Source organism: Rattus norvegicus, chromosome 20, assembly GCF_021556685.1.
Source record: "Rattus norvegicus strain SHRSP/BbbUtx chromosome 20, alternate assembly SHRSP_T2T, whole genome shotgun sequence".
Lineage (NCBI taxonomy): Eukaryota > Metazoa > Chordata > Mammalia > Rodentia > Muridae > Rattus > Rattus norvegicus.
The window spans coordinates 32578030-32605991 of record NC_141553.1 but is presented as its reverse complement, the minus strand read 5'-3'; the positions used below and the strand labels follow the sequence as shown (position 1 = coordinate 32605991).

Genomic DNA, 27962 nt, shown 5'->3' with positions numbered 1-27962 from the left:
AATTGATCATAGTAGGTAGCCTACGAGTACTTGGAATGAGAAATGCTTTTTGCCAAGATGTCTCTAGCATGATCATGGGTGATAAAACTCAGCTTTGCGGTATATCTCACCCTGTCTGTCTGTGCCTCGGCTTTTCAGTTCCGTCAGCACCAGAGAACCCCAGAATATTTATATTGTCACTTGGAAGATACACCAGGAAGAATGAAGTCGTGGTAGAGTTTAGGTGGAATAAACCTAAGCATGAAAATGGAGTGCTAACCAAATCTGAAATCTTCTACCACATATCTAAACAAAGTGGCACAAATAAATCAACGGAAGACTGGGTATCTGTCAGCGTTACACCGCCGGTGATGTCTTTTCAACTTGAAGCCATGAGTCCTGGGTATATTGTTTCCTTCCAGGTATGAGAGAGAAAGCAGGGATAGATACCCTTTTGTTTGTAGAATTTAATTTCATTGTCTTAAATCGCATTTTTGCATTTCTGCATGTACATATGTACATGTATGTGGAGGTGCCTATGGAGGCCAGAGACACTGGATCCCTGTAACAGGAGTTACAAGTAGCAATGAGTCCCCTTGAGGGTACTGGGAACTGAATTTGGGTCCATCTCTTCATTCTCTCTCCAGCTCCTGGATTTTATAAATTTTGATATTTTTGTTGGGGGTCTAGCATTGGGGAGTTATCTTTCCAGTCCTGTAATATGAATTTTAATAGTGTAATAATGGATGGTTCATTAAAAGACTGGACTAAGACTTCCTACCTTGGCCTGGAGGTGGTGGTCCATGCCTTTAACCTCAGCACTTGGGAGGAAGATGGATCTCTGCGAGTCTGAGACAAGCTTGATTTACAAGATGAAGGGCTACACAGAAAAAACCATCTCGGGGCTGGGGATTTAGCTCAGTGGTAGAGCCCTTACCTAGGAAGCGCAAGGCCCTGGGTTCGGTCCCCAGCTCCGAAAAAAAGAACCAAAAAAAAAAAAAAAGAAAAACCCATCTCAAAAAAACCAAAATCCAAAACAAAACAAAAAGAACAAATTCCTACGTTGTAATAATTTAATTCCACAGTGAGCAGGGAAATCAAGTGGTCAGAAGTACATAGGGCAGAGAGCACAGCTTAGGTAAAGGATGTTTTGGTCTTGGTTCAGAGCATTGTATTTGTGTACTCGTAGGCTACTTACCATGACCAATTGTTTTGTACTCATTGTCACTTAATCCCTGGGTCTGTCAGCTAAGTCCCAAGGCTGCGTGACCAGGCAATGATATGCCATGTAACCCTGGTCCAGTTTCTACTTCTATGGTAGCTATGTGGATCCAAATAGAATGTATGTGAAATGCATACTTGCTTTCAAGTATAAGGAGGCTTGACTATTTTCTCCTTCTAAGCCTCCTTTTAGGAAGTATAGTCAGTTTAGCTTACCATAATTTGTACAGTTTTATGTCAAATATTTTATATAACCTGATCTTGGAAACAGTTGAAGACCTTGTATTTATTTAAAAATACTTAATTGATAAGTAAATATTGTATATGTCTCAGGTGTGATGACTATTGATTAGTTCCAGGTGTGATGACCAGTGACCAGTTGTATCAGTACTGGGGAATGACTGACACGATAAAATTAATTAGTACATGAGCACGTCTGTGTTACATAATAATTCCCCAGACCTTTTCCATGCAATGGGAATATTTACCATTCTTAACCTTTTTTTATTTTTTAAAACTCAAAACTTTTATTAATTTATTTGTTTTCTATTTATTTACATCCCAAACATTGTCAACTCTCCCAATTCCCCCCTCCCAAAGTCTTTCCCCCATCCCCTTCGCCTTCGGGGTGGCCCCTTCTAGGTATCCCCCCACACTGGTGCATTAAGAATCTGCAGGGTTTGACTATGGCCAGTCAAGACAGCCCTGTGTGCTGGGGGGTTTACTCCAGCCCCTGTATGCTCTTTGGTTGGTGACTCAGTCTCTGAGAGCTGCCAAGGGTCCAGGTTAGTTGTCTCTATTGGTCTTCTTGTAGAGTTTCTATCCCCTTCAGGTCCTTTAAACCTTCCCCCAATTCTTCCAAAAGAGTCCCCAACCTCTGTCCAATGTTTGGCTATGAATGTCTCCATCTGTTTCAGTCGGCTGCTAGACATAGCCTCTCTAGGCTCCTATCTACAAGCATAACAGAGTATCATTAATAGTGGAAGGGACAGGTGCTTTCTGCTTGCCAGAGTTATAGGTCTCTGGTTGGGCTGGTTATTAGTTGGCTATTCCTCAGTCTCCACTCCATTTTTTGTCCTTGAATTGCTTTCAGATAAAATGAATTTTAGGTTGAAAGTTTTGTAGGTAGGTTGTTGTCCATATCCGTCCACTGTGGATTCTGCCTGACTACAGAAGGTGGCCTCTTCTGGTTTCATATTCCCACTGTAAGGTATCTTGGCTAAGAACACCCTCATTGATTCATGGGAGTTTCCCCTATCCCAGGTCTCTGGGGCTTCCTAGAGATTTGCCCCACCACACTCCCAAACCCTGGTAGGTACAGATTTCCACTCATTTTCCTGTCCCTCTGTCCCTCTCCACTGTCTCTCCCCACACCTGATCCTGACCCCCCCATTCCCCTTTTCATCCCCTCTCCTACCCAGTTCTCTTCCTCTCTTTGCCTCCTACAACTATGTTATTCCCCCTTTCTAAGTGAGATTCAAGCATTCTCACTTGGGCCTTCCTTCTTGTTTAACTTCCTAGGTTTATGGGGTGTATCATGGCCATTATGCATTTTGTGGTTAATGTTGTCTTATCAGTGAGTACATGCCATTCATGTCCTTTTGAGTCTGGGTTACTATTGTATTTTATCTCTATCTGTGATTTATATTCAACTTTGATCATTCAGTTCCCAGATAAAAAATACAATCTTTATGTTTGTAATAAGCTTTAATCAGCACTAGATCTGGGCAGATATCCACCCTCTAAGCTATTAGAATCTACTTCCCCCTCAATAACCCCAAGTTATAACTTGCTATATTCTATCTGGATTGCTATTTAGTCCAATTGGCCAGCCTTCACAGCCATGTTTTGAAGATTCACCTACCTTATGGCAGCTTCTACACCATGCCAACTCCCTCCTTGCTCCACCTTTTTCTCCCCAACTTGTTCTACTTAGACCCTGAGCCCAGGACCCAAACCCTATCCGTGTCTCTTCTGTCGCTTTTTGGCTATAAGCATCTTTATTTAACCAATAGTGTTAAATTAAGGAGCAAGGTAACATTGTATGTGTGGAATCTCTCTTGCCTGGTAGTAACCAGGCCTTGGGGGACCTATTTAGCCTTCCAATACACAGAAAGAGACCAAACCTCAACCCTCAACACTTCCCCTTTTTATTCCAATAAAAGGCTCTTTTTCTCTCAGATATAAATTGAGTACAATTATAACAATTATAAAAACCATAAGGTATTGTATACATTTATAATAGCCAGTCCATTTATATTTGGCAATTGAGATGAACTATTCTATTATCTATACTATCTTGGTGAGTTTGGAATTTTGTATCTAAATCATTTTCTATCCTAACTTGTATTACTAACCTAAAAACATCTTCTTAGACTTATAATATCTTCTTAAATCCTAAACAATTTAAGCTTACAGTAAGATTATGACTATCTAGTATTCAATACCACCAGAATTTGAGAAGGAATATTACCTGAGTATGCAAGAAGTGTAGGGATGCAGCTTCCAAAAATTATATGACAGACTGTTTGCTATCTAGATAGTCCCCAATATTCTTTACAACATTGGAGCATCTCTCTTCATTCATTCTTTTAGACTAGAATATGAAACAGAAATTGTGAAGGATTTAGTTACTCTGTCTTGCCAGAGCTTTGCAGTTGACTATCCTGCATTCATTTGTCCTTTTTGGACAACATTTTGTCTGCAGATGAATTTAAGGCATTTTTTTTGCCCAGTGGCTAGCTTGTCACACTTGAAGCAACTCCATGTGGAGGTTTTTTGATGCTTATCATCTTCTTCGAATTGGAATTAGGGAACTATCAGGAAAAGACCTGTCTCATAGTCAAATTATCTTTTAAAATGAAATAATTTTAAATGATATATTCTGTGGATCTCTGAGGCTTTGAGACCATCTACTTATTTATAGCATATCTTAATTGCCAAACATTAATAATAGCAGTTTTTAAAAGGACTAGGACTAAGCCTTGTATTTTAAAATGAGTTGCATAGGCATAATATCTATACAAGAGTTGAAAAATACAAATATATTGTAACAAACTAACCTTAAGTTTTGTATCAATATACAAAGATTTATACCAGTGAAAACCTTAAATCTGTATCAATATACAAAATTTTGTATCAATGTAAGAAAATATAGCTTCAATTCTTCATCAAAACATAAAGATATCTACCAATGTAAGATTATGGCTACAAAATGCTTTTGTTTAAGAGAAGATTCAATAATGCTTCCATACTTACCTAATTTCTTTTAATATTTCCCTTTTTCCCCTATATCTCCCTTTTCCCTTTTAACCTCCTACCATTTATTCAAGTAAGAAAGGATAGAGAAGAAGAAAGATAGAAATCTGTGGTCTAAGATCCATATTTTGTTTTCTTCCTGTCCAAGACCACAATTATTTGTAATCATCCCCTAATATGACAACATCATGACTCAAAATGACCAAACCACCCATCCCAACTTAAGAGACTGAGTATTTGTTGTCCGGTTTCTATTTGCTGAGAAAATTCAGGGCTTAACTGAAGTCCTGAGTGGTATAATCTGAAAGGCTGTAAGAACTAAGATTATCTAGGAGCAGCAATCCATTGTGAAGCTATTACAGAAAAAGGCCTCTGGAAGCGGCATCAGTTTGAGGCAAGATCAATCAGGGAGCTAAAGCATCAGGTCTCAGCATCTCAGTATCTCCAACTGTGAATCTTGTCAGGGTTGCCATCTTGGTCCTTCATTCTGTATGTCCCAGGTTAAAGCAGGACTCCTGGGAGGCAAGTAGAGCTGTGGGGTAGGGTATGGGTGCCATCCATCATTGCATGTGGAGGGGTGGGCTGCCACCAGTGAAAACCAGGGCTTGCTTGCTTGCTTCCTTCCTTCCTTCCTTCCTTCCTTCCTCCTTCCCTCCCTCCCTCCCTCCCTCCCTCCCTTCCTTCCTTCCTTCCTTCCTTCCTTCCTTCCTTCCTTCCTTCCTTCCTTTCTTCTTTCCTGCAGATCAGTGCCTTGCTCAGCCATCATCAGAGAAGCTTCCTCAGTTCAAAGGTTCAGTCCGTCATTAATATGGCAGGAAGCAGTGGTGTGTAGACATGGTACTGGAGAAGTAGCCAAGACTGTTACATCCAGATCCAAAGGCATCAGGAAAAGACACTGAGCCACTAGGCCTGGCTTGAACTTCTGAAACCTCGAAGCCACTTCCCAGTAACATACTTTTTCCAATGAACCAATGGGAGGCATTTGTTGCTGCCATGGCTTCTCCCCTCTCTCCAACCCTTTTATTTTTTACATCAGAAAACCAACTGTGGATACAGCCCAATGTTTTCTCCCTCAGTTTTTATTAAAATATACTTCCGTTAACAATGACTTCAAACTACTTATAATGCATTTTGGGCATATGCAATGAATATTGCATAAGTTATCAGTCACAGAATTTACTGCTAATGAGAATACTTATGAATATATTTAAACTTTTTTCTTCCTTTTTTATTCTGTAGGTTCGAGTCTTCACCTCCAAAGGGCCAGGACCATTTTCTGATATAGTGATGTCTAAAACATCAGGTATTTGTTACCCAGAAATCTGTAAATGGTGATTTGAAAGTATTATTTTTGGTTGGTATGTTGAGGAGTAGGAATGGCAGCTCTGGATTAAAAGTTAAAGTCAGATAAATTACCTTTTTATTTCCTACACCAAAGTAGTTTGAAGAAACTTAGGATCAGAGGGCCTGAGATGAATTTGAAGTGGCCCACAGATTTTCAACACCACTGGTGGTTTCTAGCCTGAAGCTTGTTTCTTACCTGTACTGTCTAACTTTCTGCTTGCAGAAATCAAGCCATGTCCATATCTCATATCTCTTCTTGGCAATAAGATTGAGTTCTTAGACATGGACCAAAATCAAGTTGTGTGGACATTTTCCCTGGAGGGAGCCGTCAGCACAGTGGGGTACACAGCGGATGATGAAATGGGGTATTTCGCTCAAGGAGATGCACTCTTCCTTCTGAATTTGCACAATCATTCCAGCTCCAAGGTATTTTCCTTTGGGATTCCTTTGAAGTGAACGATGTCATTAAAGTGATTGGTCAATGGGGCTTCCAGATGAGAATGATTGAAAGGGCAGCTAAATGTGTGGTCATTTAGCCGTACCTTAGTATAGAAAGGTGCCACATGCCAGTCAAGGCTGGTTATGGGTTTAAGGAACTGTGTTTGCTTCTGGGGCTATCGAGGATGATGGCTTCTTTTAGAACAGGTATCCAAGTGAGTCCACCTAACGAGAAAAGAGAACGGTTTCTTTTGACTCAGATTTAGAAGCTTCCTCTGTAGTCCTTTAGCCTTGTCCCTTTTAAGCCTGTGGTGAAGATGCCCTTCAGGGTAAATAGTACCCTGGGCAGTTCAGCTGCTCATCTCTGTCTGAGAGGACAGACAGAAAGAGACCAGGATTCCACAGTCCCATACCCAGTGACCCCAAGACTTCTCACAAAGCACTCCCTCTAAAGGCTCACCTCTTCCCAATAGCTGCAAGATTTGCACAGTGTCTTCAATGCATGAGTTTGCGAGGGAGGCTGGTGAACCTTCTAGATCTCAACTGTACGAGGAGACAAAGCATTACAGGCCTTGCTCTTCAGAGCTGCTCTATGGTTACTATGACCCTAGAAGGGCAGCATCGCACAATGACTAAGATGGTATGCTTCAGATCAGATTTCACAGGACTTACGTATACCTGCACTGTTTATGAGAGCTGAGACCAGAATGCATTGACTCTCTTAGTGGTATCGGATCTTTGGGTTCCCACGGAGATCAAATGGGGTGATCAATGAACACATACAGCACAGTGTCTGATCTGTGGCAGCCACTCACTAAATATGAATCAATATCAAAGAGAGAGTAGTATAAATGCTATACAGAGGGCGGGGTATGGTGGAGTCACAGCTCAGGTTAAGGTGTTCTGAAGATGGCAGAAATCTGTCTTGCATAAAGATGAGCCAGGAAAAGGTAAAGAGAAGCAGCAGAAGGAGCTCCAGAGCAAAGGCAGGGGAACAGGGAGCCATGACATGCTTGGGGGTAGTAAGGAGAGGGATCTGGAGTGGAAGTGTGGGTTAGGGTGTTAAAATGGGGGAGGTGGGTGGGCTAATGGTCAGGAGTCAGTCTAGAAGCCGATAGTAAGCTGTTAAAGATATTTAGTGAGTCATTTACTGGTTCAATTGTATTTTTAAAAACCTTTCTAATTTATTTTGTCATATTTTCTTGCTTTGAGACCAGTCGCACATAGCACAGGCTGTTATGTTTGTAGCTAAACTGACATTGAACTCCTGACTTGCTTTCTTCCACCTGTTTAGAGCTGGCCTTGCAGATAGACACTCCTACTTCAGCTTCAGATTATGTCTAAGAATGCTCTCTCTTTCAGCAGTGGGAGTCAGAGAAACCCGGGGGTTAGGTGAGAGTCAAGGAGGTGGGAAAGGAGATGCCAAGCTGGGGAGGGGTTTCTAAAGAGACTAGTTCCCCATTGAGTCATACGAGAAGAAAGGGAAGGGGAGCCACACGTATGTAGAATGACTCCTTGGCTTAAGTTGGACATCTTTAACAATACAGAGCACAAGAGACAAAGAAGTATGAGGTAGGGCAATTGGTTCTTATTTTTGGAGTATCTCATTTGGAGAGGTTCAGTTGGCGGTTTGATATTTGAGTCCCTAACTGAACAAAGCGTCATGTCTGAAGATGAGGAGTTTAAGCCCCGGTCTGCAGATTAGAGCTGAAGCCAAGTGACCAAAATAATCTAAGAGGAATATAGAGCATGAGAAAATGGCTTGTGGTACAGTTGTCACAAGATAGAATGAGGGATGTGTGGGGTCACACACGGGTTCGATATGAACAGTTAAGGAAATGTGCCAATGGATGACCACTGTTCTTGGCTGCCCGCCACGTTAAGCTTTTCCAGGACGTGCTGGCTTCTGACATTGCGGTTATTGCTGTTGACTGGATCGCAAGGCACCTCTACTTTGCTCTGAAAGCATCGCAAGATGGAACACAGATATTCGATGTTGACCTTGAACACAAGGTGAAATCCCCCAGGGAGGTGAAGATTTGCAAAAGCCATACAGCAATAATTTCTTTCTCTATGTATCCCCTCTTAAGGTATGAGCATCTTTACTGCAATGAAAGAGATATAGATTTTAATGTACTATCTTTGCTTAATATTAGAAGCCAACAACAGTAAACTAAGATAATTTTTTTTTGTTTTGAAAAGGGTGCTACATAGTGCATACTGACATTGAGTTGACCGTGTAGCTGTTGATGACCAAAGCTCCCTCCTCCTCCAGTCCACCTGTTTTAGCTCCTGGGTGCTGTGATTACATGGTTTGGAGCTGCATTAAATTATAATAAATAATTCTGAGCCAAGACGGGTGGCCTACATGTGTCACTCCAATTCCTCAGATGTCAGAGGCATCGTGGGTTCAAGGCCAACCACAGTGATTTAGTGAGACCCCATAACTCAAAATGGAGAAACTAAGAAGTAAGGCTCAGAGATAGAATTCTCATCTAGACTTCCAGGCTTAATCACTGACGGACACATTTTGATCCTATAACCAACAGTTAAGGTTATAATCTTGATACACGTTGAAAATTTGACTAACTCACCCACAGGCTAATTAGCAGAAAGAAAGGCATAACACATTTTTATATTGGTGAATTTTATAACAGCGGCAGGTGGTAAAGACAAGAAGTAGATTAGAGCAAAACAGGATGGGCCGCACAGGAGCTGTGGCCCAGTGAAAGCTCTTCCGGTCTGTCTATCTTCATAAAGTTTATATCTTCAAAATATCACTTTAAGACTATTATTAAGCAACCAAGTATCAATTTTTCCAGCTTGGAAAGGATTTTTTTTTTTTTTTGGTTCTTTTTTTCGGAGCTGGGGACCGAACCCAGGGCCTCGCGCTTCCTAGGTAAGCGCTCTACCACTGAGCTAAATCCCCAGCCCGGAAAGGATTTTTTAAATTGTACCACAAGCAGAGACATGGACCATTTTGAAACTAAGTTTTTTTTTGTTAGAACAGCCAAGATATATTTATTACTAAAAATAAAAGCAACTGAGGATTACCCTGGGACGCAATGTCAGCTCAGGAACATCCATGACGAAATGTGTATCTTCCCTGATTCTCAGCTGGTGCCTTCTTCCAGAGTGAGTTTTAGTTTACAACTCATAATGAGGACAAGGAAGCGGGCTCCATCCCTTTCCTGTTCAGTCTGAAGACTGAATTGGGCTACACTGGGATGGAGACTTGAGGTGCTGCAGGTCAGTGTCAACCAAGGGTTCATGTGTCAGGAACTCGGGCTGGTAAGACGACACGAAGGCTTCATGCTGAAGCTCAGGCAGGTCCAGGGAGCCTGGCAGAATGGAATCCTCATGGTCATCATCAAACGTCTGTGTCGGAAAGGCTTCAAGGCTCATAGCTGCATCATTCTCTGGCAGCTCCTGAGAGAGCTGCCCCTTCCTGGGTTTGCACGCATCGAATTTCACCCACTGGTAATTGACGCAGTTCTGAGCTTCTGGACAACTCTGAATCAGGTTATGGATGGTTGGATGAGAAAACCCAAAGAAGTCGGCGCCACATGAAAGTGGGTTAGGCATCAGTTTCCCCGTTGCGGCACTGATGGCCCTGAGCAGTTCTTCGTAACAGGCATCTGCAGAGGAGCCAACGATGGTATTCCGGGGGTCATCTTCAGGAACGATTTCAAACTGAGGCTGTACACCGCCATCCTTGATCTGACAGGTATATAGGCACTTCTGGTCTGGGCACTTCATGCTGGCGTACACTCGAGTGCTGCAGTAGCCCACAGGATAGATGGCATTCTCATCATGGAAGCCGGGTCGGTTGGTGATGATCTCCCCCAGGCTATATACTGTCAGACCCCCTAGTCCGATGGGGAACACAGGCTGTCCTGAGGGATCCAGGGCAATGGGCCGGACCAGCTTGCGAGCATTTCCCTCCATTTTCTTTCTCTTGGATGTTTTCTTCAGCACTTCCAGTTTGCTGTTCTCTTTGCCCTTTTCTTTCTTCTCCTTCTTGGATTTCTTCGCAAATGGTTCCTCGGCCCCAGTGCTGGGCCCGGCTCCCTGGATGGTTCCCACAGAGCTGGTGACACCATAAGCCAGGGGCAAACTGGAGCTGTGGGAAGGAGCGGCAGCCTGTGGTTCCCCTTCAGTTAGAGCATGGATCTGGAGGAGCTTCTTCAGCAAGTATCTTCTTTCCTCCTTTGCTTTAAGGAATTTTTCCTCAAGATGAGCAATTTCATCACAAACAGCAGCATTCTCAAACACCGTGGCCTTAGCTGCTCTGCGCAGCCGCAGGTACTTCAACCGGTACTTCTCATTCTGGTTCTTCTTCGGGAGCCTTTTCATCCTGGCCTTGCTGGACAGCGGGGTGCGCGGCTCGGAAGCCAGGCCGCTCAACACGCTCATGTTCCGGACTTCGGGTTGCGGAGGGGATGGAGCGGAGGCAGAAGCAGATCTGAAACTAAGTTTTTTATTGGCATTGAGAAACAGAAATAGAAACCAGTTCTTGCTGGAGCTTGGGGAAGGAAATTATCTCTGTTGGGCTCTCAGGGAAGAGCTTGCACCAGGTAGACGCTGCACCAGCAGCATGGGCAAAAGAGACCCCAACGAGACGCGGGACAAAATGTCCTGGTAAACTTTTTTCATGCACACCTACTGGGAGGAGCACAAGAAGCAACCCAGCTCCTTGGTCAACTTCGCCCGGTTCTCAAAGAAATGCCTGGAGAGACGGAAGACCGTGTCTGCAAAGGAAAACTCAAATTTTGAACATCTGGCCAAGAGCGACAAAGCTGGTTATGACAGGGAGATGAAGAATCACATTCCTCCCAATGGTGTTGAGAAAGGAAAGAGGAAAAAAAAAGATCTTACTGCTCCCCAAAGACCACCATTTGCTGCCTTCTGGTTTTGCTCTCAACATTATCCAAGGATCAAAACTCAGCACCTAGACCTGCCTGTTGGAGACGCTGCAAAGGAACTGGGTGAGATGTGGTCTGAAAAATCTGCCAAAGATAAGCAGCTAAACTAAAGGAGAGGCTTGAAGAGGATATTGCTGCCAATCATGCCAAGGGCAAAGGTCAAACAAGAAAGAAGGGTCCTGGTAGGCTAACAGGCTCAAAGAGGAGAAGTGAATCAGAAGATGAAGAAGAGGAGGAAGAAGAAGATAACACAGATAAGGATGAGGAATATAAGGCTGAAGAATACACGGCTGTCCCGAAATGTGTGGAGAGTGTATAATTAGGCAGCTATTTTGATAAGAGTGTGAAATTCAAGTGCAGCTCAATATTTGCTTCAGAACAAAAATTGTACAGGCTTTTGTATAGCGATGAGATTCATTGTAGAGAAATACTTTATTTTTTTTTTAACAAAAAAGAATATGAAGCTTTTTCAAGGGCTATCATGTACAGGTAGATTTAAAGTTCTTGAGGATGAATGCTTCTAAGTCGTTAACAGTTTCTTTAATTTCTTATGGTGGCAAAACAAGTTCAATGGAATTTGTACTGTCAGTTAAAAAAAACCTCTTTAGGATGTTGCTTTTTTTTTTTAATTTCTAACAAAATAACGCATATTTAAAAGAGAAACAGAAACAAAGAGTGGGAAAAGGTATAGTGAAAATATGAAAGAAATAGAAATTTATAGACATTAATGGCCACTGAAGGTGCTCAAACTACAAACCTAAGGTCATTAGAGCCCAGGGCTTTGACTGCAGCATATTATTAAAAAACAAAACAAAACAAAACATTGGGCAACACTGACACTGAGTTAGACTTCCTGTGACGTCCTCCATTTCAGAAGGAAGTTATCTGATGTTTGGGCATACGTACTCCCAAGGCTGCACTTGTCTTCTCATTATTATGCACGGTTGATCTTCATTAGAAAGTACTATTTGAAGTGACACGTTTTTTGCATTAAGTTAAAGGGATGTTCCCCTTCTTCCTCATAGTCGCCTGTATTGGACAGAAGTTTCAGATCTGGGCTACCAGATGTTCTACTGCAATATTAGCAGTCACACCTTGCATCACGTTCTACAACCCAAGGCCTCAAACCAGCATGGAAGGAGACAGTGTTCTTGTAATGTGACAGAATCCGAGTTAAGTGGGGCAATGACTGTGGACACCTCTGATCCAGACAGACCTTGGATATACTTTACCAAACAGCAAGAGATCTGGGCCATGGATCTGGAAGGATGTCAGTGTTGGAAAGTCATCATGGTACCTGCTACCCCTGGTAACATGCTGGTCTAGTCATATCTTCTCTTCTTCTTTTTGATAGATTCCATGTAACCCAGGGTGGCCAGAGATTCACTCAAATAGCCAAGGACGCTTTTGAACTTCCAGTCTTCCTTCCTCTACCTCCCAAGAGCTTGGATTACAGATGTGTGTCACCAGGATTAGTTTTATGAAGTGCCGGCTGTCAGACCCAGTGGGGCGTGCTGGGCAATGCCACTGAGCTATCTCCCCAGCCTGTATACCCTCATTTATAACAGCAGCCTCTCTTGTCCATTAGAAAAAGCTTGCAGGGGTTTGGGAGACGGTTCAGTTAGTAAAGTGCTTGCTGTACAACACCAAGGACCTGAGTTTGAATCATTAATATCCACATAAAAAGCAGGTGGTAACGCACACGTGGAATCCCGGTATACAGGAGGTAGAGACAGGAAGATTTCTGTGAATTGATGGCCAGCCAGTCTAGAAGAATTGATAAACTCTATGGTTATAAATTTCAATCACACAAATACCAATTAAAATGATAATCTTAGCTTGGCATGGTGGCACATGCTTCAATCCCAGTATTTGGAAGGCAGAAGCAGACAGATTTCTGTGAATTTGAGGACAGGTTGGTCTACATAGTGAGTCAAGACAGCTAGTCAGGACTACATAGAAAATCCCTGTATAAAACAACAACAATAAACCAGACCAAAATAAAACAAAACAAAAAAATCAAATTATAATCTTAATTCTCATTGAATTTGACTAGTCTGAAGATAGGCTGGTTACTAGAAGGAAACCCATAGCAAATTAGCCTCTGGCCTCTATATATGCACAGAAGTGCATGCATATATATGTGCTCACATACACACATACATACAAAAGCAGAAACACATGTATATATGCATATACCATAAGGTATCAGAAAACAAACAAACTCAAAACAAAAAAGGAGGATTATTACAGGTTTGGATAAATGGACCAATCTGTAGAACACTTTCTTTTTAGCAACTGTGAGGAACTGAGATTGAATTTTTAGTACACAGTGACACACATCTGGATGGAGGGCAGAGGGCAGAGGGCAGAGGGCAGGGGGCAGGGGGCAGGGGCAGGGGCAGGGGCAGGGGCAGGGGCAGGGGCAGAGGCAGAGGCAGAGGCAGAGGCAGAGGCAGAGGCAGAGGCAGAGGCAGAGGCAGAGGCAGAGGCAGAGGCAGAGGCAGAGGCAGAGGCAGAGGCAGAGGCAGAGGCAGAGGCAGAGGCAGAGGCAGAGGCAGAGGCAGAGGCAGGTGAGTCACTGGAAGCTCATCAGTCAGCTAATATAAGTTATTTGTATTTGGTCATGGTCCAGACCAAAGGAACTGGCAGTGCCAATGTTTACTTTGACTTTATTGGGTACAAAAAAAGTGAGAAAACTGTTGAGTCAAATGAATAAAACGGGTTTTTTGTTTGTTTGTTTTTTAATGTTGAAAGGTTTAAAACTCAGCAGTTTTCTTAGCAAAAAAGTAACTTCATACATTATTTAAAGCAGAAACATTAAGATGCCTAATTTTATGTTATTTTGTTTAATTCTTTATCCTTTAAGTTTTTCCTTGTGTTTTGAATCAGCAGGAAAAAGAATCATTAGTTTAACAGTGGATGGGGAGTTTATATATTGGATCACAACAATGAAGGACGACACAGAAATTTATCAAGCAAAGAAGGGAAGTGGGGCCATCCTCTCCCAGGTGAAGGCCCCCAGGAGTAAGCATATCTTGGCTTACAGTTCAGCTCTGCAACCTTTTCCAGGTAACAGAGTTGTCCACACAACATGCTTGTTGCCCTCCAAGGGGGTCTGCCTGTCCCTCCAGTCTCTGTTTTAGGCTCTCACTTCTACCCCACATTCTGTCAGACCCACCCGCTGTTTACCTTGACTAATAAGTGCACACAGCTTGGACTGGAGTAGGCAACATTAGATGTGGGAGCCTATGACCTGTTCTGTCCATGTGTCTTCTATCTCTTCTGTCTGGTTTAGGCCTTTCAGTGGTGTCAAAAGCACTGCATAAAGCCTCTGCTGTCTTGCAAGGTCAAGTACTGTGTTGATCTACCATGTATTATGCATTACATAGATTAAGTAGACCACCTTGTGAAGCATATCGAAAGAAGTTCTCAGAGCCTGCCCCACATGTGGCCCATACATTTACAGCCACCCAATTAGACAAGATGGATGAAGCAAAGAAGTGCAGACCGACAGGAGCCGGATGTAGATCTCTCCTGAGAGACACAGCCAGAATACAGCAAATACATAAGCGAATGCCGGCAGCAAACCACTGAACTGAGAATAGGACCCCCGTTGAAGGAATCAGAGAAAGAACTGGAAGAGCTTGAAGGGGCTCGAGACCCCATATGAACAACAATGCCAACCAACTAGAGCTTCCAGGGACTAAGCCACTACCTAAAGACTATACATGGACTGACCCTGGACTCTGACCTCATAGGTAGCAATGAATATCCTAGTAAGAGCACCAGTGGAAGGGGAAGCTCTTGGTCCTTCCAAGAATGAACCTCCAGTGAATGTGATTGTTGGGGGGAGGGCGGTAATGGGGAGGAGGGGGAAGAGGGGGAGGGGAACACCCATATAGAAGGGGAGTGGGAGGGGTTAGGGGAATGTTGACCTGGAAACCGGGAAAGGTAATAACAATTGAAATGTAGATAAGAAATACCCAAGTTAATAAAGATGGAGAGAAAAAAAAAGTTCTTTAGAAAGAAGGAAAATGACTTGGGTCAGAAGCTCAGATCCATGTTATAATGGAGGAATGTCAGATAAGTGCAGAGGGAGAAATAACATGGTATTCACCTAAAGATGACGTGGTCAATTACACAGAAAATCTGTCAATAACATTTCTCCCAAAACTAGTAAGTGATATGGCAAGTCTGCAGAATGCTGCAAATTTAATTTTTTCAGCATCAAACATGTCAGATTTGCAATAAGGCTATTTGTATTATCGTCTCCCCAAATGAAATCCTTGTATATAAGCCTAACAAAATATGTATAAAACATATAATGAATTCTACCGAATTCTGGTGGGAGAACTAAAAGAAAAGTGAAGCAGATGCCCAGAGAGGCCAATTTCATGAACATGAAGTCAAGATGCCGCTTCTCCCTAATTTAATCTGTCAGTTTAATGCAGTCTTTCAGCATCCAGGAAACTATTTTGTAGATATTGAGAAGTAAATTGTAATGTTTATATGAAGATTAAAAAAGAAACTAACTTAATATCAAAGGAAAAGCGTAAAGTCAATAAGTATGACCTAAACTGAAGACTTTCTACAAAGTTATAGTTATCAAGGCCCTAAGGCATTGAAAGACAGTGAATACAGCTAAGTAAACAATAGTGTAACCAGATAGCTTGGAAACAGACCTTCACAAATACTGTCAAGGAAATCTTTGACAGAGGGACAAAAGTCATATAATAGTGAAAGAAGAATATTTCTAACAAGTTAGAAAAAAAAACTTTCAATATCATGATTTTCCCTCCCTCTACGTTGTTTCCCATCTGGACCCACCCCTTTTCTGTTTCTTAGCATGTTCTTTTTTTTTTTTTCTTTATTTTTTATTTGTGACACGATTTTGGATTCTGTACTGCAGCTGTTCTTTTGTTGTTGTTCTTGTTGTGGTGGTCGTTGTCATGTGAATAAATATTCTTAGTAAACAGTTATGGTGCCTTTACAATGGAAAATAAGATCTCGCTCCCTTTATGTTGTGTTCCCTCTCTCTCTCTCTCTCTCTCTCTCTCTCTCTCTCTCTCTCTTTACTAACTTGTGTATTTCTTATTTACATTTCCAGTGTTATTCCCTTTCCTGGTTTCCAGGCAAACATCCCCCTAATCCCTCCCCCTCCCCTTCTTTATGGGTGTTCCCCTCCCCATCCTCCCCCCATTGCCGCCCTCCCCCCATAGTCTAGTTCACTGGGGGTTCAGTCTTAGCAGGACCCAGGGCTTCCCCTTCCACTGGTGCTCTTACTAGGATATTCATTGCTACCTATGAGGTCAGTCCAGGGTCAGTCCATGTATAGTGGCTTTTAGGTAGTGGCTTAGTCCCTGGAAGCTCTGGTTGCTTGGCATTGTTGTTCATAAGGGGTCTCGAGCCCCTTCAATCTCTTCCAGTTCTTTCTCTGATTCCTTCAACGGGGGTCCTATTCTCAGTTCAGTGGTTTGCTGCTGGCATTCACCTCTGTATTTGCTGTATTCTGGCTGTGTCTCTCAGGAGAGATCTACATCCGGCTCCTGTCGGTCTGCACTTCTTTGCTTCATCCATCTTGTCTAATTGGGTGGCTGTATATGTATGGGCCACATGTGGGGCAGGCTCTGAATGGGTGTTCCTTCAGTCTCTGTTTTAATCTTTGCCTCTCTCTTCCCTGACAAGGGTATTCTTGTTCCCCTTTTAAAGAAGGAGTGAAGCATTCACATTTTGATCATCCGTCTTGAGTTTCATTTGTTCTAGGCATCTAGGGTAATTCAAGCATTTGGGCTAATAGCCACTTATCAATGAGTGCATACCATGTGTGTTTTTCTGTGATTGGGTTAGCTCACTCAGGATGATATTTTCCAGTTCCAACCATTTGCCTACGAATTTCATAAAGTCATTGTTTTTGATAGCTGAGTAATATTTCATTGTGTAGATATACCGCATTTTCTGTATCCATTCCTCTGTTGAAGGGCATCTGGGTTCATTCCAGCTTCTGGCTATTATAAATAAGGCTGCGATGAACATAGTGCAGCACGTGTCTTTTTTATATGTTGGTGCATCTTTTGGGTATATGCCCAAGAGAGGTATAGCTGGATCCTCAGGCAGTTCAATGTCCAATTTTCTGAGGAACCTCCAGACTGATTTCCAGAATGGTTTTACCAGTCTGCAATCCCACCAACAATGGAGGAGCGTTCCTCTTTCTCCGCATCCTCACCAGCATTTGCAGTCACCTGAGTTTTTGATCTTAGCCATTCTCACTGGTGTGAGGTGAAATCTCAGGGTTGTTTTGATTTGCACTTCCCTTATGACTAAAGATGTTGAACATTTCTTTAGGTGTTTCTTAGCCATTCGGCATTCCTCAGCTGTGAATTCTCTGTTTAGCTCTGAACCCCATTTTTTAATAGGGTTATTTGTTTCCCTGTGGTCTAACTTCTTGAGTTCTTTGTATATTTTGGATATAAGGCCTCTATCTGTTGTAGGATTGGTAAAGATCTTTTCCCAATCTGTTGGTTGCCGTTTTGTCCTAACCACAGTGTCCTTTGCCTTACAGAAGCTTTGCAGTTTTATGAGATCCCATTTGTCGATTCTTGATCTTAGAGCATAAGCCATTGGTGTTTTGTTCAGGAAATATTTTCCAGTGCCCATGTGTTCCAGATTCTTAGCATCTTCTTAACTGCTATTTGATGTAGAAGGGCCCAGCCCACTGTGGGTGGCACCATCCCTAGGCAGGTGGGTCTGGGAAGAATAAAGAAAGCAGGAGAGCAAGCCAGAGGAAGCAAGGCAGTAAGGAGCGTCCCTTTTCAGTCTCTTGCTTCAATTTCTGCTGTGGCTTCCCCAAGTAACAGATACCCAAATAACAGGGTATATCCTTGAAGCCAATAACCCTTTCTTTTCCAAGTTAGTTTTGGTAAGCCTTTTTCATAGCAACTAAGAAGCAAACTAGTACAAACAGGCAGTAATGAAATCAGTGGTTGCTAGGGGTTGAGGGGAAAGGGATGCATAGGTAGAGCACGGAGTGTGTTTATGCCTCTGTAGGATACCATAAGAATGGGGCCATACCACAAGACATTTTCTAAATCATCAAACACACAGTGCAACAGAGAAGCCCGGATGTAAACTATGCCCTTCAGGTAATAACGTTTTTCCAGTAGGCTCTTGACTGTAAATCAGATGGTGCTTTGCGGAGGGGTGTTATTGTTAATGAGGGAGTTTATGCATTTGTTGGGACATATATCAGAGAACTCACTTACTTCATATAAAGTCCACTGTAAACCCCAAACTGCACTAGATAATAATGTTGATTAAGAAAAGAAAATGCTAGGCTTTTGCCTGCAAGCATAACATAATGTCAAAGATTGGCTCTTTCCCAAGGGATGGGTCTCACTTTGGACCAGTCATTGGTTGGTTATTTCCTCAACCTCTGCTTCTTCTTTATCCCCTCACATCCTGCAGGCAGGATAAATTTTGGGTTGAAGGTTTGTGGGTCAGTTGGTGTCCTCCTTTCTCCAATGGACCTCCTGCCTGGCTACAGGAGGTGGCCACTTGGGGGGGGGGGGCGGGCTACAATCAGGAAGTAAAATGAACAGATAAACTAATGAAAAAGTGGATACAAATATGTGAGCAATCAGTAAAACAACCCAATTAAGGCCTCCACCCAAACAATTAAATATTCAAGCAATTAAATTTTGTCGGCGTGACAGTTACATGTTCTCAATTACACAGCTGGGCTCTGTATGTCATGTGGAAGAGCAAATTGTAGCACAGAATAAATAGTACAGTGTACGTTTCTGGTTAGACAAGAAAATAAAGCAACCAAATGTGCATCAGGAAAAAAGGAAATAAAACGAGATGCAGCCTCTGTTCGACGTTGAATAACAGCCCCAACGCATACCTAACAGAAAAGGCCCTAAGGGTAGCGTGAGGGTTTCATTACAGAAACTCATTAGCGTCCGAGATGCTATCATTAGTGTAGAAAGAGGCTTCCTCTTTACCAAGCTGTAGGTCCGTTAGGGAAGAGTGCTTTACTCCCATCTGCTGGAGACTTCAGGCCATTACTAGTTTCTTTGCTCCTGAGACAGCATCTTCAAAATGTCAGGATTGGAAAAACGGAACAATAGCAGGGAGATGGGGGTGTGTGTGGACAGGGAGTGAAATCTTTCCTTCTGTACCAAGTGACAATTCTAACATTTCAATATACCTACCATATTAGTTAAATTAAAAACAAATAACATTAATCTTTGGGTAAAATTTTTTGCCTCACTTTTCCTAATCTGGGGATCCCATTGTTTATTTAGACCGGAAATCAGCACAAATGAATGGCATCATGTAACCAAAGAGTGGCCCTTCTGTGGCATTGGCGAAATGATCTCTTTCCAAATCCCTAGGCCTTCCCAGTGCCCTCAAAGTTAGACTCACAGGCTCTTGTGCACTCCCTCTTCCCAGGAATCAAAGTGTAGGTCTAGCTGAGCATGCTTTGCTCGCTTTGGAAGCCATAACTGGAATCTCCTCATTAGGGTCATTTCCCAACAGCTTATGATCTAGAATAATAGATAACAGTCATTTGAAATGCGGAACCTGAGGAGGTGGAATGATATGTAAATAGTTGTGAACTAAGTAACTGTCTCTCTAGAAGAACTGGAATCATTGTCTCAAGGAAATGGCGGGGTGGGCTCTGTCAAGTATTTGGTGCTTAGACATTCCTAACTTTCTTGTTAGATGTAAGGGATGCATTTAGAGTGTGCAAGCACCAATTAGTAAAGATTGTAGCTACAATGTGTCACTCTCTTCTGGGACTCTGGGCAAGCCCATCTGAGGTTCTGAAGCGCCACATTCTCCTGGTGGATAAGCAATACGGCATCGAACTAAAAATGAACGTGTCTGGTGTCATGGTGGAAGGCAGCAGGTTTGTGATGGGGACACAGAGGTAGTGCTCTCCCCCGCATTAAGGCATGGGCAGGGCTTCCTGGGAGATACGATGCATGAAGAAGATCATTCCAGACAGTGGAGGGATCCTGCACCACGGTGCAGACAGGCGGAAACCCAGCATAGCTTGCAGACAGTGCAAAGTGAGCAGAATAAAGCGTAACTTTGCAAAGTCAAGAGTCTAGACAGAGAGGAGATGTCATTGTAAACTCCAGCAGACAATGGGCCAAGGAGTGGTTAGGTTTCAGATAAACTGAAATTTGCAGTGGTTGGCACTTTGCATAACAATGATGGGTTTCAGAAGACAGTTTCCATGGTACTTATCAGGTGAGTGTATCAGAATTACAGTCAGCTGCCTATGACAGAAACATGGCTTTAGAGGCATCAATGATGTGCTGGTTAGTGTATTTCGACCTGACCCATATTAATGAAAGTCACTTGGGATGGGGAAGCTTTAATCTTGAGGAACTGCCTCTCTCGGATTGGCTTGTGGATGTGCCTATGGGGCATTTTCTTGATCGGTGATTGATGTGGGATGGCCTTGCACACTATAGGCAATGCCTCTCCTGGGTAGGTGATCCTTATATAAGAAAGGAGGTTGAGCAAGCTACAAGGAGAAAACAAATCAGCAGATGAGGCTTGGTCATGTGACACAGAGACCCAGAGTGCTACTGGTGGAGGTGCAGCCTTAGTTGCAGTGGGGACGACCACCACTAACTGTGTCATATGTAGGCTGGAGCTGGTCTCAGCCTATGTGTGTGCTATGGAGGGCAGAGCCAGAGAGGTGGGGCTGCTCAAGCCCTTTGGAGCCAGAAGATCCAGGATGAGTCCTACATGCTGGACATGAAGGTATAGGAGTGGATTTCCTGCTGGTTTTGTTTGACGTAATTGTTTTAATGCTCTGGTTCTTTCCTTTTGGACCAAGTATTTGTTTTTGATTTCTACAAAAGTTCACAGTTCAGAGACTTTTGACTTTTTTTTTTTAAAAAGAGAAGTTAAACTTTCAAATCACTCATTTTAAAAGACTGTGGAGTGTTGTAAAATATAAAAAATTAAAAAAGGTATTGTTGTCTTTTACCTTGCTAGGTCCAGCACCGCGGTGCCCCAAGATATCTGCTAGATATCTTGGCGGAAACACATCCCAACTCCTCAGTGGCCCAGTGTCTCCAGTGGCCGTACACTTTCCTACACTCAAACCCTCACATAAAAGAACACACAACACAATAATCTTAGATCCAATTGCTAAGATATAATTGCCCACTTAAACATACAAAGCCCGGTACCATCCATCCCTTCGGAACATAGATAACAACCTGTAAATACTTGGAGCGAGATCTTTACATCAGCCTCCATCGTCCTGCCACCGCTTCTCTCTCTCTCTCTCCTCTCTCCTTACCATTCCAGTCTCCTCCTCTTCCTTCAAACTTTTCTCCCGCCCATCCTTCCTTCTCATCCAGTGACAGGCCTCCTTCTACCTTGTACCTGCCCCTCACCTGTGTGATGACATCATCCCACAGTGGAGCTTTTAAAATGTAGGCCATGCTTTATGCTGTTATAGTCACATGAGATCTCGGGGACAAACAAGAAAGGGACGGTTATGATTTGATAATGATGTGTTTGTACATCAATTTGACAAGGGGGGTCAATTCTGCTGGTTAGTTTATTTCAACTTAACACAATGTCACTAAGAAGATGGAAACTCGACTGAGGAATTGCCTAAAACTCTAAAAGCCTGAGAGGTTGGCATGTCTGTGGGGTATTCTCTCCATTAATGATCATTGTAAAAAGGTTTAGTCCACTGTGGGAATGCTACCCCTGGGCAGGTGGTCCTGGGCTATATAGGAAAGTAGATTGAGATACCCATGAGGTTCAAGCCACCAAACAGTATTAATACATGCAGTTGGCTCCGTGTTTCTGCCTTGGTTTCCCTTGATGGTGGACTATAGGCTGTAAACTGAAGTAAATCTCTTCCACCTCAGAAGTTTCTGTTGCTTAGTGTTTCCTCACAGTAGCAGCCACAAACTAGAAGAAATGAAACCTTCATTCCTTTCTATGTAGTCTGTGTGGCCACTGCTCCCTCAGTTTGTTCGGGGAATGACCTATCTGGATGGGTGTTATACATAGGTACTCTCTCATGCCAGGACCTTGACTTCTGTTTTTCCTACTTTTTTTGTTGTTTTTTGACACATGGTCTGTCTAGATACTTGAAGTTAGTCTTGAACCCATTATGTCATCCGAGCTGACCTCAAGCTCTTTTTTTATTTTAATGTTTTTATTAGCATATATTAATTGTACCTAGCAATGGGCTGCATTATGGCATTTTTATACACATACATCATATTCTGATCATCATTTCCTGCTCCTAGTCTTTCAGCCTTGCCAATAGTCTTACTCTTTGTCTAGCCACACTTCTACTATTTCATATAATTTTTAAAAGATTTTTTATTTACTCTGTGTGTGTGTGTGTGTGTGTGTGTGTGTGTGTGTGTGTGTGTGCAGGTGCATACTTGCTGTGATGTGTCTGTAGATGTCAGAGGACAATTTTTAGGAGTCCTTTCTCTTCTACTGTAGATTCTGGGGATCTAACTCAGGTGGTCAGGTTTGTAGGAAGTTCCCTTACCCACTATGCCATCTTGCCAGAACCAAGACACTATTTTCTACTTACCTGTCTTTATTTTATTTTTTATAAACTAATGGATTTCATTAGTGTTATTGACAGTTATATGCATCAGAATTTATTTACAAAAGCATGTATACTTACCAGTGACCATACATATCACTGAAGAAAATATGTCTTCCTCACCAATCATTATTTACATATAAATCTGTATAGAGACCCTGTGAGCCTCTCCCACTTTAATGACAGAGTGTCAACATCTCAAATGTTGTGGTGATGATGCGCATGTGGTCACAGCTACAGTGCATTTAAGAGTGCGACAACATGTCGTACGCAAATGTTAGCATCAAACCGTTGACCCTCTTGAGCTTCTGCGTCCCAAGTGCTGTTATTACAGCCATGTGCCACCATGCCAGCCAGCCCCAATCTTTGCTAGCATGTATTCTAGTAAGTTCTTACAAGATTGCTCCTGCTCCTAGTGATTTGGTGGCTGTGTCTTAGACAGGGAGACAGTGAGGGTCAGGGATGTCTTACAGAATACTTGCCCTTCATTATCAGGGAGGCAAAGTCACTTTGGAGGCTTCACACAGTAGACGCCTGCCAAGATTGTGCCTCATGACTGTCTTAGCTGCAACTGAACTTCAGAAAATGAGTTTCCTCTGGTTATGCTGTCCTAAACATGAGAAATGTGAGTGTAGAGAACAGGAGGAATACACTGGGGGAAGATCTAGGATAGTTTGCCAAAGCCGGGTTCTCAAAGTAGGTACAATATCAAAAGTATTTCATATTTAGCATTTCAATTTAAAGTTCTGTTTACTCCACAAATTTGTTTCTAACATTTGCTATTATCCTTGTTAGATAAACCTGCTATTCCTTCTTTTTTCTTATTATTTTAGATAAAGCATATCTGTCTGTAGCTTCCAATATGGTAGAAGCAAGTATATTGAATGCCACGAACACCAGCCTCATTCTCAAGTTACCTCCAGTCAAGACAAACCTCACGTGGCATGGAATTACCACTCCCACGTCAACATACCTGGTTTACTATATGGAGGCTAATAGGGCAAACAGCTCTGACAGGAAACACAACATGTTGGTAAGCCTGACGCTGGCTGCTTTTGTCTTTATAAGATGCTCTTTTTTGATGTAACCCTTTCAACCATGTGCTGAAAAAGACATTTGAAACTTCTTTTTTAAAACAACTTCTTCCAGCCGATGACTGATCAGAGCATACTGGTTTCTAGCCTTCTTGCCTGGGAGTAAGTTAAATATTATGGAAACTTATTAACACTAGTTATGGGTTGTCATGGCAAAAGTTTCTTGCAGGTCCCGAGAGAACAAAGTTTATTCTCCTCCCCAATTGTCCCCAAGAGGATAGAGCCTGTTCCTATGAGCTAGTCATTAAATGAGCGAGCCAAGGATTAAGTCAGGCAGGGGCAATGTGACTATTTTGTGTCCTTTTATAATACTTATCTAATATGAAATATAAATCATATTTTTGTCTATCTGTTCTGTGTGTTGTGTAATGTATCTATGGACTCCCATCTGCTTTTGATCTACCATTGTTTCCCTAGTTGTGTGGAATAGTAGACATACAGTAGACAGTGCACTCGCTGTTTCTCTCTGTCTCTTTGACACATCATTTTACCTGATAGTCCTAGCTGGCAGAAAAATAACCACATAACCCAGGCTGGCCTTGAGTGCACACGCCCCGCCTCTGGACTCATGACATTACAAGCATATATCACTGTGCCTGGGTGTAGCTATTTCTTGGATGAATGAATTGTCACTATTTACCTCAATACCAGTGTATTTGCTTGGTGTTTGGTCACTAGGGTAATGGGATAATCTGTGTCCAATGTTTTGCCTTGTACCTGATTTATTTAACCAATTCAAAGAAGGCAAGTGGATCATCAGCTTTAGGCATTAGATACTGTGTGTTGCCACAGAGTGTATATTATGCTAAACAAGTTATGTTGTGGTGCAGGACATTTTTGGTATCAGACCAACTATAGTTTCCTGACTGCAAATTGATTAAGAAAGGTATAAGTCAGTGGCTCTTAACCTTGGCTTCAGACAAGACCACTCAGTCGGAATTGCCAAGGGTGGTACCAAAGCGTGTATTCAGAAACCTTCTTGGAGGATTCTAAAGCACAGGCAGCGTTGAGAACCAGAGACTCCAGGGTGTTGTTCAGTCCATTAGACTTGATTTCTGACAAAGCTTAAACGCCTTTATTTGATCTCTTATTATGTTCACATAAGTTTGCAAACTGACAATCCCATATTGTGAGGCAATGAGAATGAAGTGCTCTTTCTCTTCTGGATCTCACTGCCTTGGGTGGTGAGTCATTCCACGTTTGCCAAGAGTTGCCTTGAAGCAACTCATCTGTCACTAATGCATGGATATAGTAAACAAGTCAAGTCGGTTAAAGAGAGCAGTATCACAAACAGTCCAGAATAACTCTTCCAGTCATTTATATGAAATACAAGAGTCGAATACTTAACGAAAAATTCACTGACAGGAATCACAGGAGAATGTAGCCCGGATTGAAGGTCTGCAGCCATTTTCAACATATGTGATTCAGATAGCTGTGAAGAACTATTATTCTGATCCTTTAGAACATCTCTCTCTGGGAAAAGAGATTCAAGGAAAAACTAAAAGTGGAGGTGAGTTGTGGGTTGTGGGTTTCTAATTTGGACTTCTTTTTTTTTTTTTTTTTAACTTGAGTATTTCTTATATACATTTCGAGTGTTATTCCCTTTCCTGGTTTCCGGGCAAACATCCCCCTCCCCCCTCCCCTTCTTTATGGGTGTTCCCCTCCCCACCCTCCCCCCATTGCCGCCCTCCCCCAACAATCACGTTCACTGGGGGTTCAGTCTTAGCAGGACCCAGGGCTTCCCCTTCCATTGGTGCTCTTACTAGGATATTCATTGCTACCTATGAGGTCAGAGTCCAGGGTCAGTCCATGTACAGTCTTTAGGTAGTGGCTTAGTCCCTGGAAGCTCTGGTTGCTTGGCATTGTTGTACATATGGGGTCTCAAGCCCCTTCAAGCTCTTCCAGTTCTTTCTCTGATTCCTTCAACGGGGGTCCTGTTCTCAATTCAGTGGTTTGCTGCTGGCATACGCCTCTGTGTTTGTTGTATTCTGGCTGTGTCTCTCAGGAGAGATCTACATCCAGCTCCTGTCGGCCTGCACTTCTATGCTTCATCCATCTTGTCTAATTGGATGGCTGTATATGCATGGGCCACATGTGGGTCAGGCTCTGAATGGGTGTTCCTTCTGTGTCTGTTTTAATCTTTGCCCCTCTATTCCCTACCAAGGGTATTCTTGTTCTCCTTTTAAAGAAGGAGTGAAGCATTCACATTTTGATCATCCGTCTTGAGTTTCATTTGTTCTAGGCATCTAGGGTAATTCAAGCACTTGGGCTAATAGCCACTTATCAATGAGTGCATACCATGTGTGTTTTTCTGTGATTGGGTTAGCTCACCATTTGCCTACGAATTTCATAAAGTCATTGTTTTGATAGCTGAGTAATATTCCATTCTGTAGATGTACCACATTTTCTGTATCCATTCCTCTGTTGAAGGGCATCTGGGTTCTTTCCAGCTTCTGGCTATTATAAATAAGGCTGCGATGAACATAGTGCAGCACGTGTCTTTTTTATATGTTGGGGCATCTTTTGGGTATATGCCCAAGAGAGGTATAGCTGGATCCTCAGGCAGTTCAATGTCCAATTTTCTGAGGAACCTCCAGACTGATTTCCAGAATGGTTGTACCAGTCTGCAATCCCACCAACAATGGAGGAGTGTTCCTCTTTCTCTGCATCCTCGCCAGCATCTGCTGTCACCTGAGTTTTTGATCTTAGCCATTCTCACTGGTGTGAGGTGAAATCTCAGGGTTGTTTTGATTTGCACTTCCCTTATGACTAAAGATGTTGAACATTTCTTTAGGTGTTTCTCAGCCATTCGGCATTCCTCAGCTGTGAATTCTTTGTTTAGCTCTGAACCCCATTTTTTAATAGGGTTATTTGTCTCCCTGCGGTCTAACTTCTTGAGTTCTTTGTATATTTTGGACATAAGGCCTCTATCTGTTGTAGGATTGGTAAAGATCTTTTCCCAATCTGTTGGTTGCCGTTTTGTCCTAACCACAGTGTCCTTTGCCTTACAGAAGCTTTGCAGTTTTATGAGATCCCATTTGTCCATTCTTGATCTTAGAGCATAAGCCATTGGTGTTTTGTTCAGGAAATTTTCTCCAGTGCCCATGTGTTCGAGATGCTGCCCTAGTTTTTCTTCTATTAGTTTGAGTGTATCTGGTTTGATGTGGAGGTCCTTGATCCACTTGGACTTAAGCTTTGTACAGGGTGATAAGCATGGATCGATCTGCATTCTTCTACATGTTGACCTCCAGTTGAACCAGCACCATTTGCTGAAAATGCTATCTTTTTTCCATTTGATGGTTTTGGCTCCTTTGTCAAAAATCAAGTGCCCATAGGTGTGTGGGTTCATTTCTGGGTCTTCAATTCTGTTCCATTGGTCTACCTGTCTGTCTCTGTACCAATACCATGCAGTTTTTATCACGATTGCTCTGTAATAGTGCTTGAGTGCAGGGATTCCCCCTGAAGTCTTTTTATTGTTGAGGATAGCTTTAGCTATCCTGGGTTTTTTGTTATTCCAGATGAATTTGCAAATTGTTCTGTCTAACTCTTTGAAGAATTGGATTGGTATTTTGATGGGGATTGCATTGAATCTGTAGATTGCTTTTGGTAAAATGGCCATTTTTACTATATTAATCCTGCCAATCCATGAGCATGGGAGATCTTTCCATCTTCTGAGGTCTTCTTCAATTTCTTTCCTCAGTGTCTTGAAGTTCTTATTGTACAGATCTTTTACTTGCTTGGTTAAAGTCACACCGAGGTACTTTATATTATTTGGGTCTATTATGAAGGGTGTCGTTTCCCTAATTTCTTTCTCGGCTTGTTTCTCTTTTGTATAGAGGAAGGCAACTGATTTATTTGAGTTAATTTTATACCCAGCCACTTTGCTGAAGTTGTTTATCAGCTTTAGTAGTTCTCTGGTGGAACTTTTGGGATCACTTAAATATACTATCATGTCATCTGCAAATAGTGATATTTTCACCTCTTCTTTTCCGATCTGTATCCCCTTGATCTCCTTTTGTTGTCTGATTGCTCTGGCTAGAACTTCAAGAACTATATTGAATAAGTAGGGAGAGAGTGGGCAGCCTTGTC

General features: G+C 42.4%; 1 protein-coding gene and 1 pseudogene across 5 annotated transcripts in view; one reads left to right on the top strand and one right to left on the bottom strand.

The window, feature by feature from the left end:
* Ros1 (ROS proto-oncogene 1, receptor tyrosine kinase) overlaps positions 1-27962 on the top strand; it is a 155928-nt gene that overhangs the window by 76466 nt on the left and 51500 nt on the right. For 2 of the 4 annotated variants that reach the window (XM_087596903.1, NM_012874.1), the window contains 8 exon segments: positions 139-401; positions 5698-5761; positions 6026-6228; positions 8125-8330; positions 12191-12474; positions 14061-14237; positions 23613-23812; positions 25239-25383. In XM_087596903.1, coding sequence (XP_087453029.1) covers positions 139-401; positions 5698-5761; positions 6026-6228; positions 8125-8330; positions 12191-12474; positions 14061-14237; positions 23613-23812; positions 25239-25383 — 1542 coding nt within the window. 4 annotated transcript variants of the gene reach the window in all.
* LOC100911055 (transforming growth factor beta regulator 1-like) lies at positions 9232-10701 on the bottom strand (annotated as a pseudogene). Its single transcript, XR_015645860.1, has one exon. The product of XR_015645860.1 is annotated as a transforming growth factor beta regulator 1-like (transcript).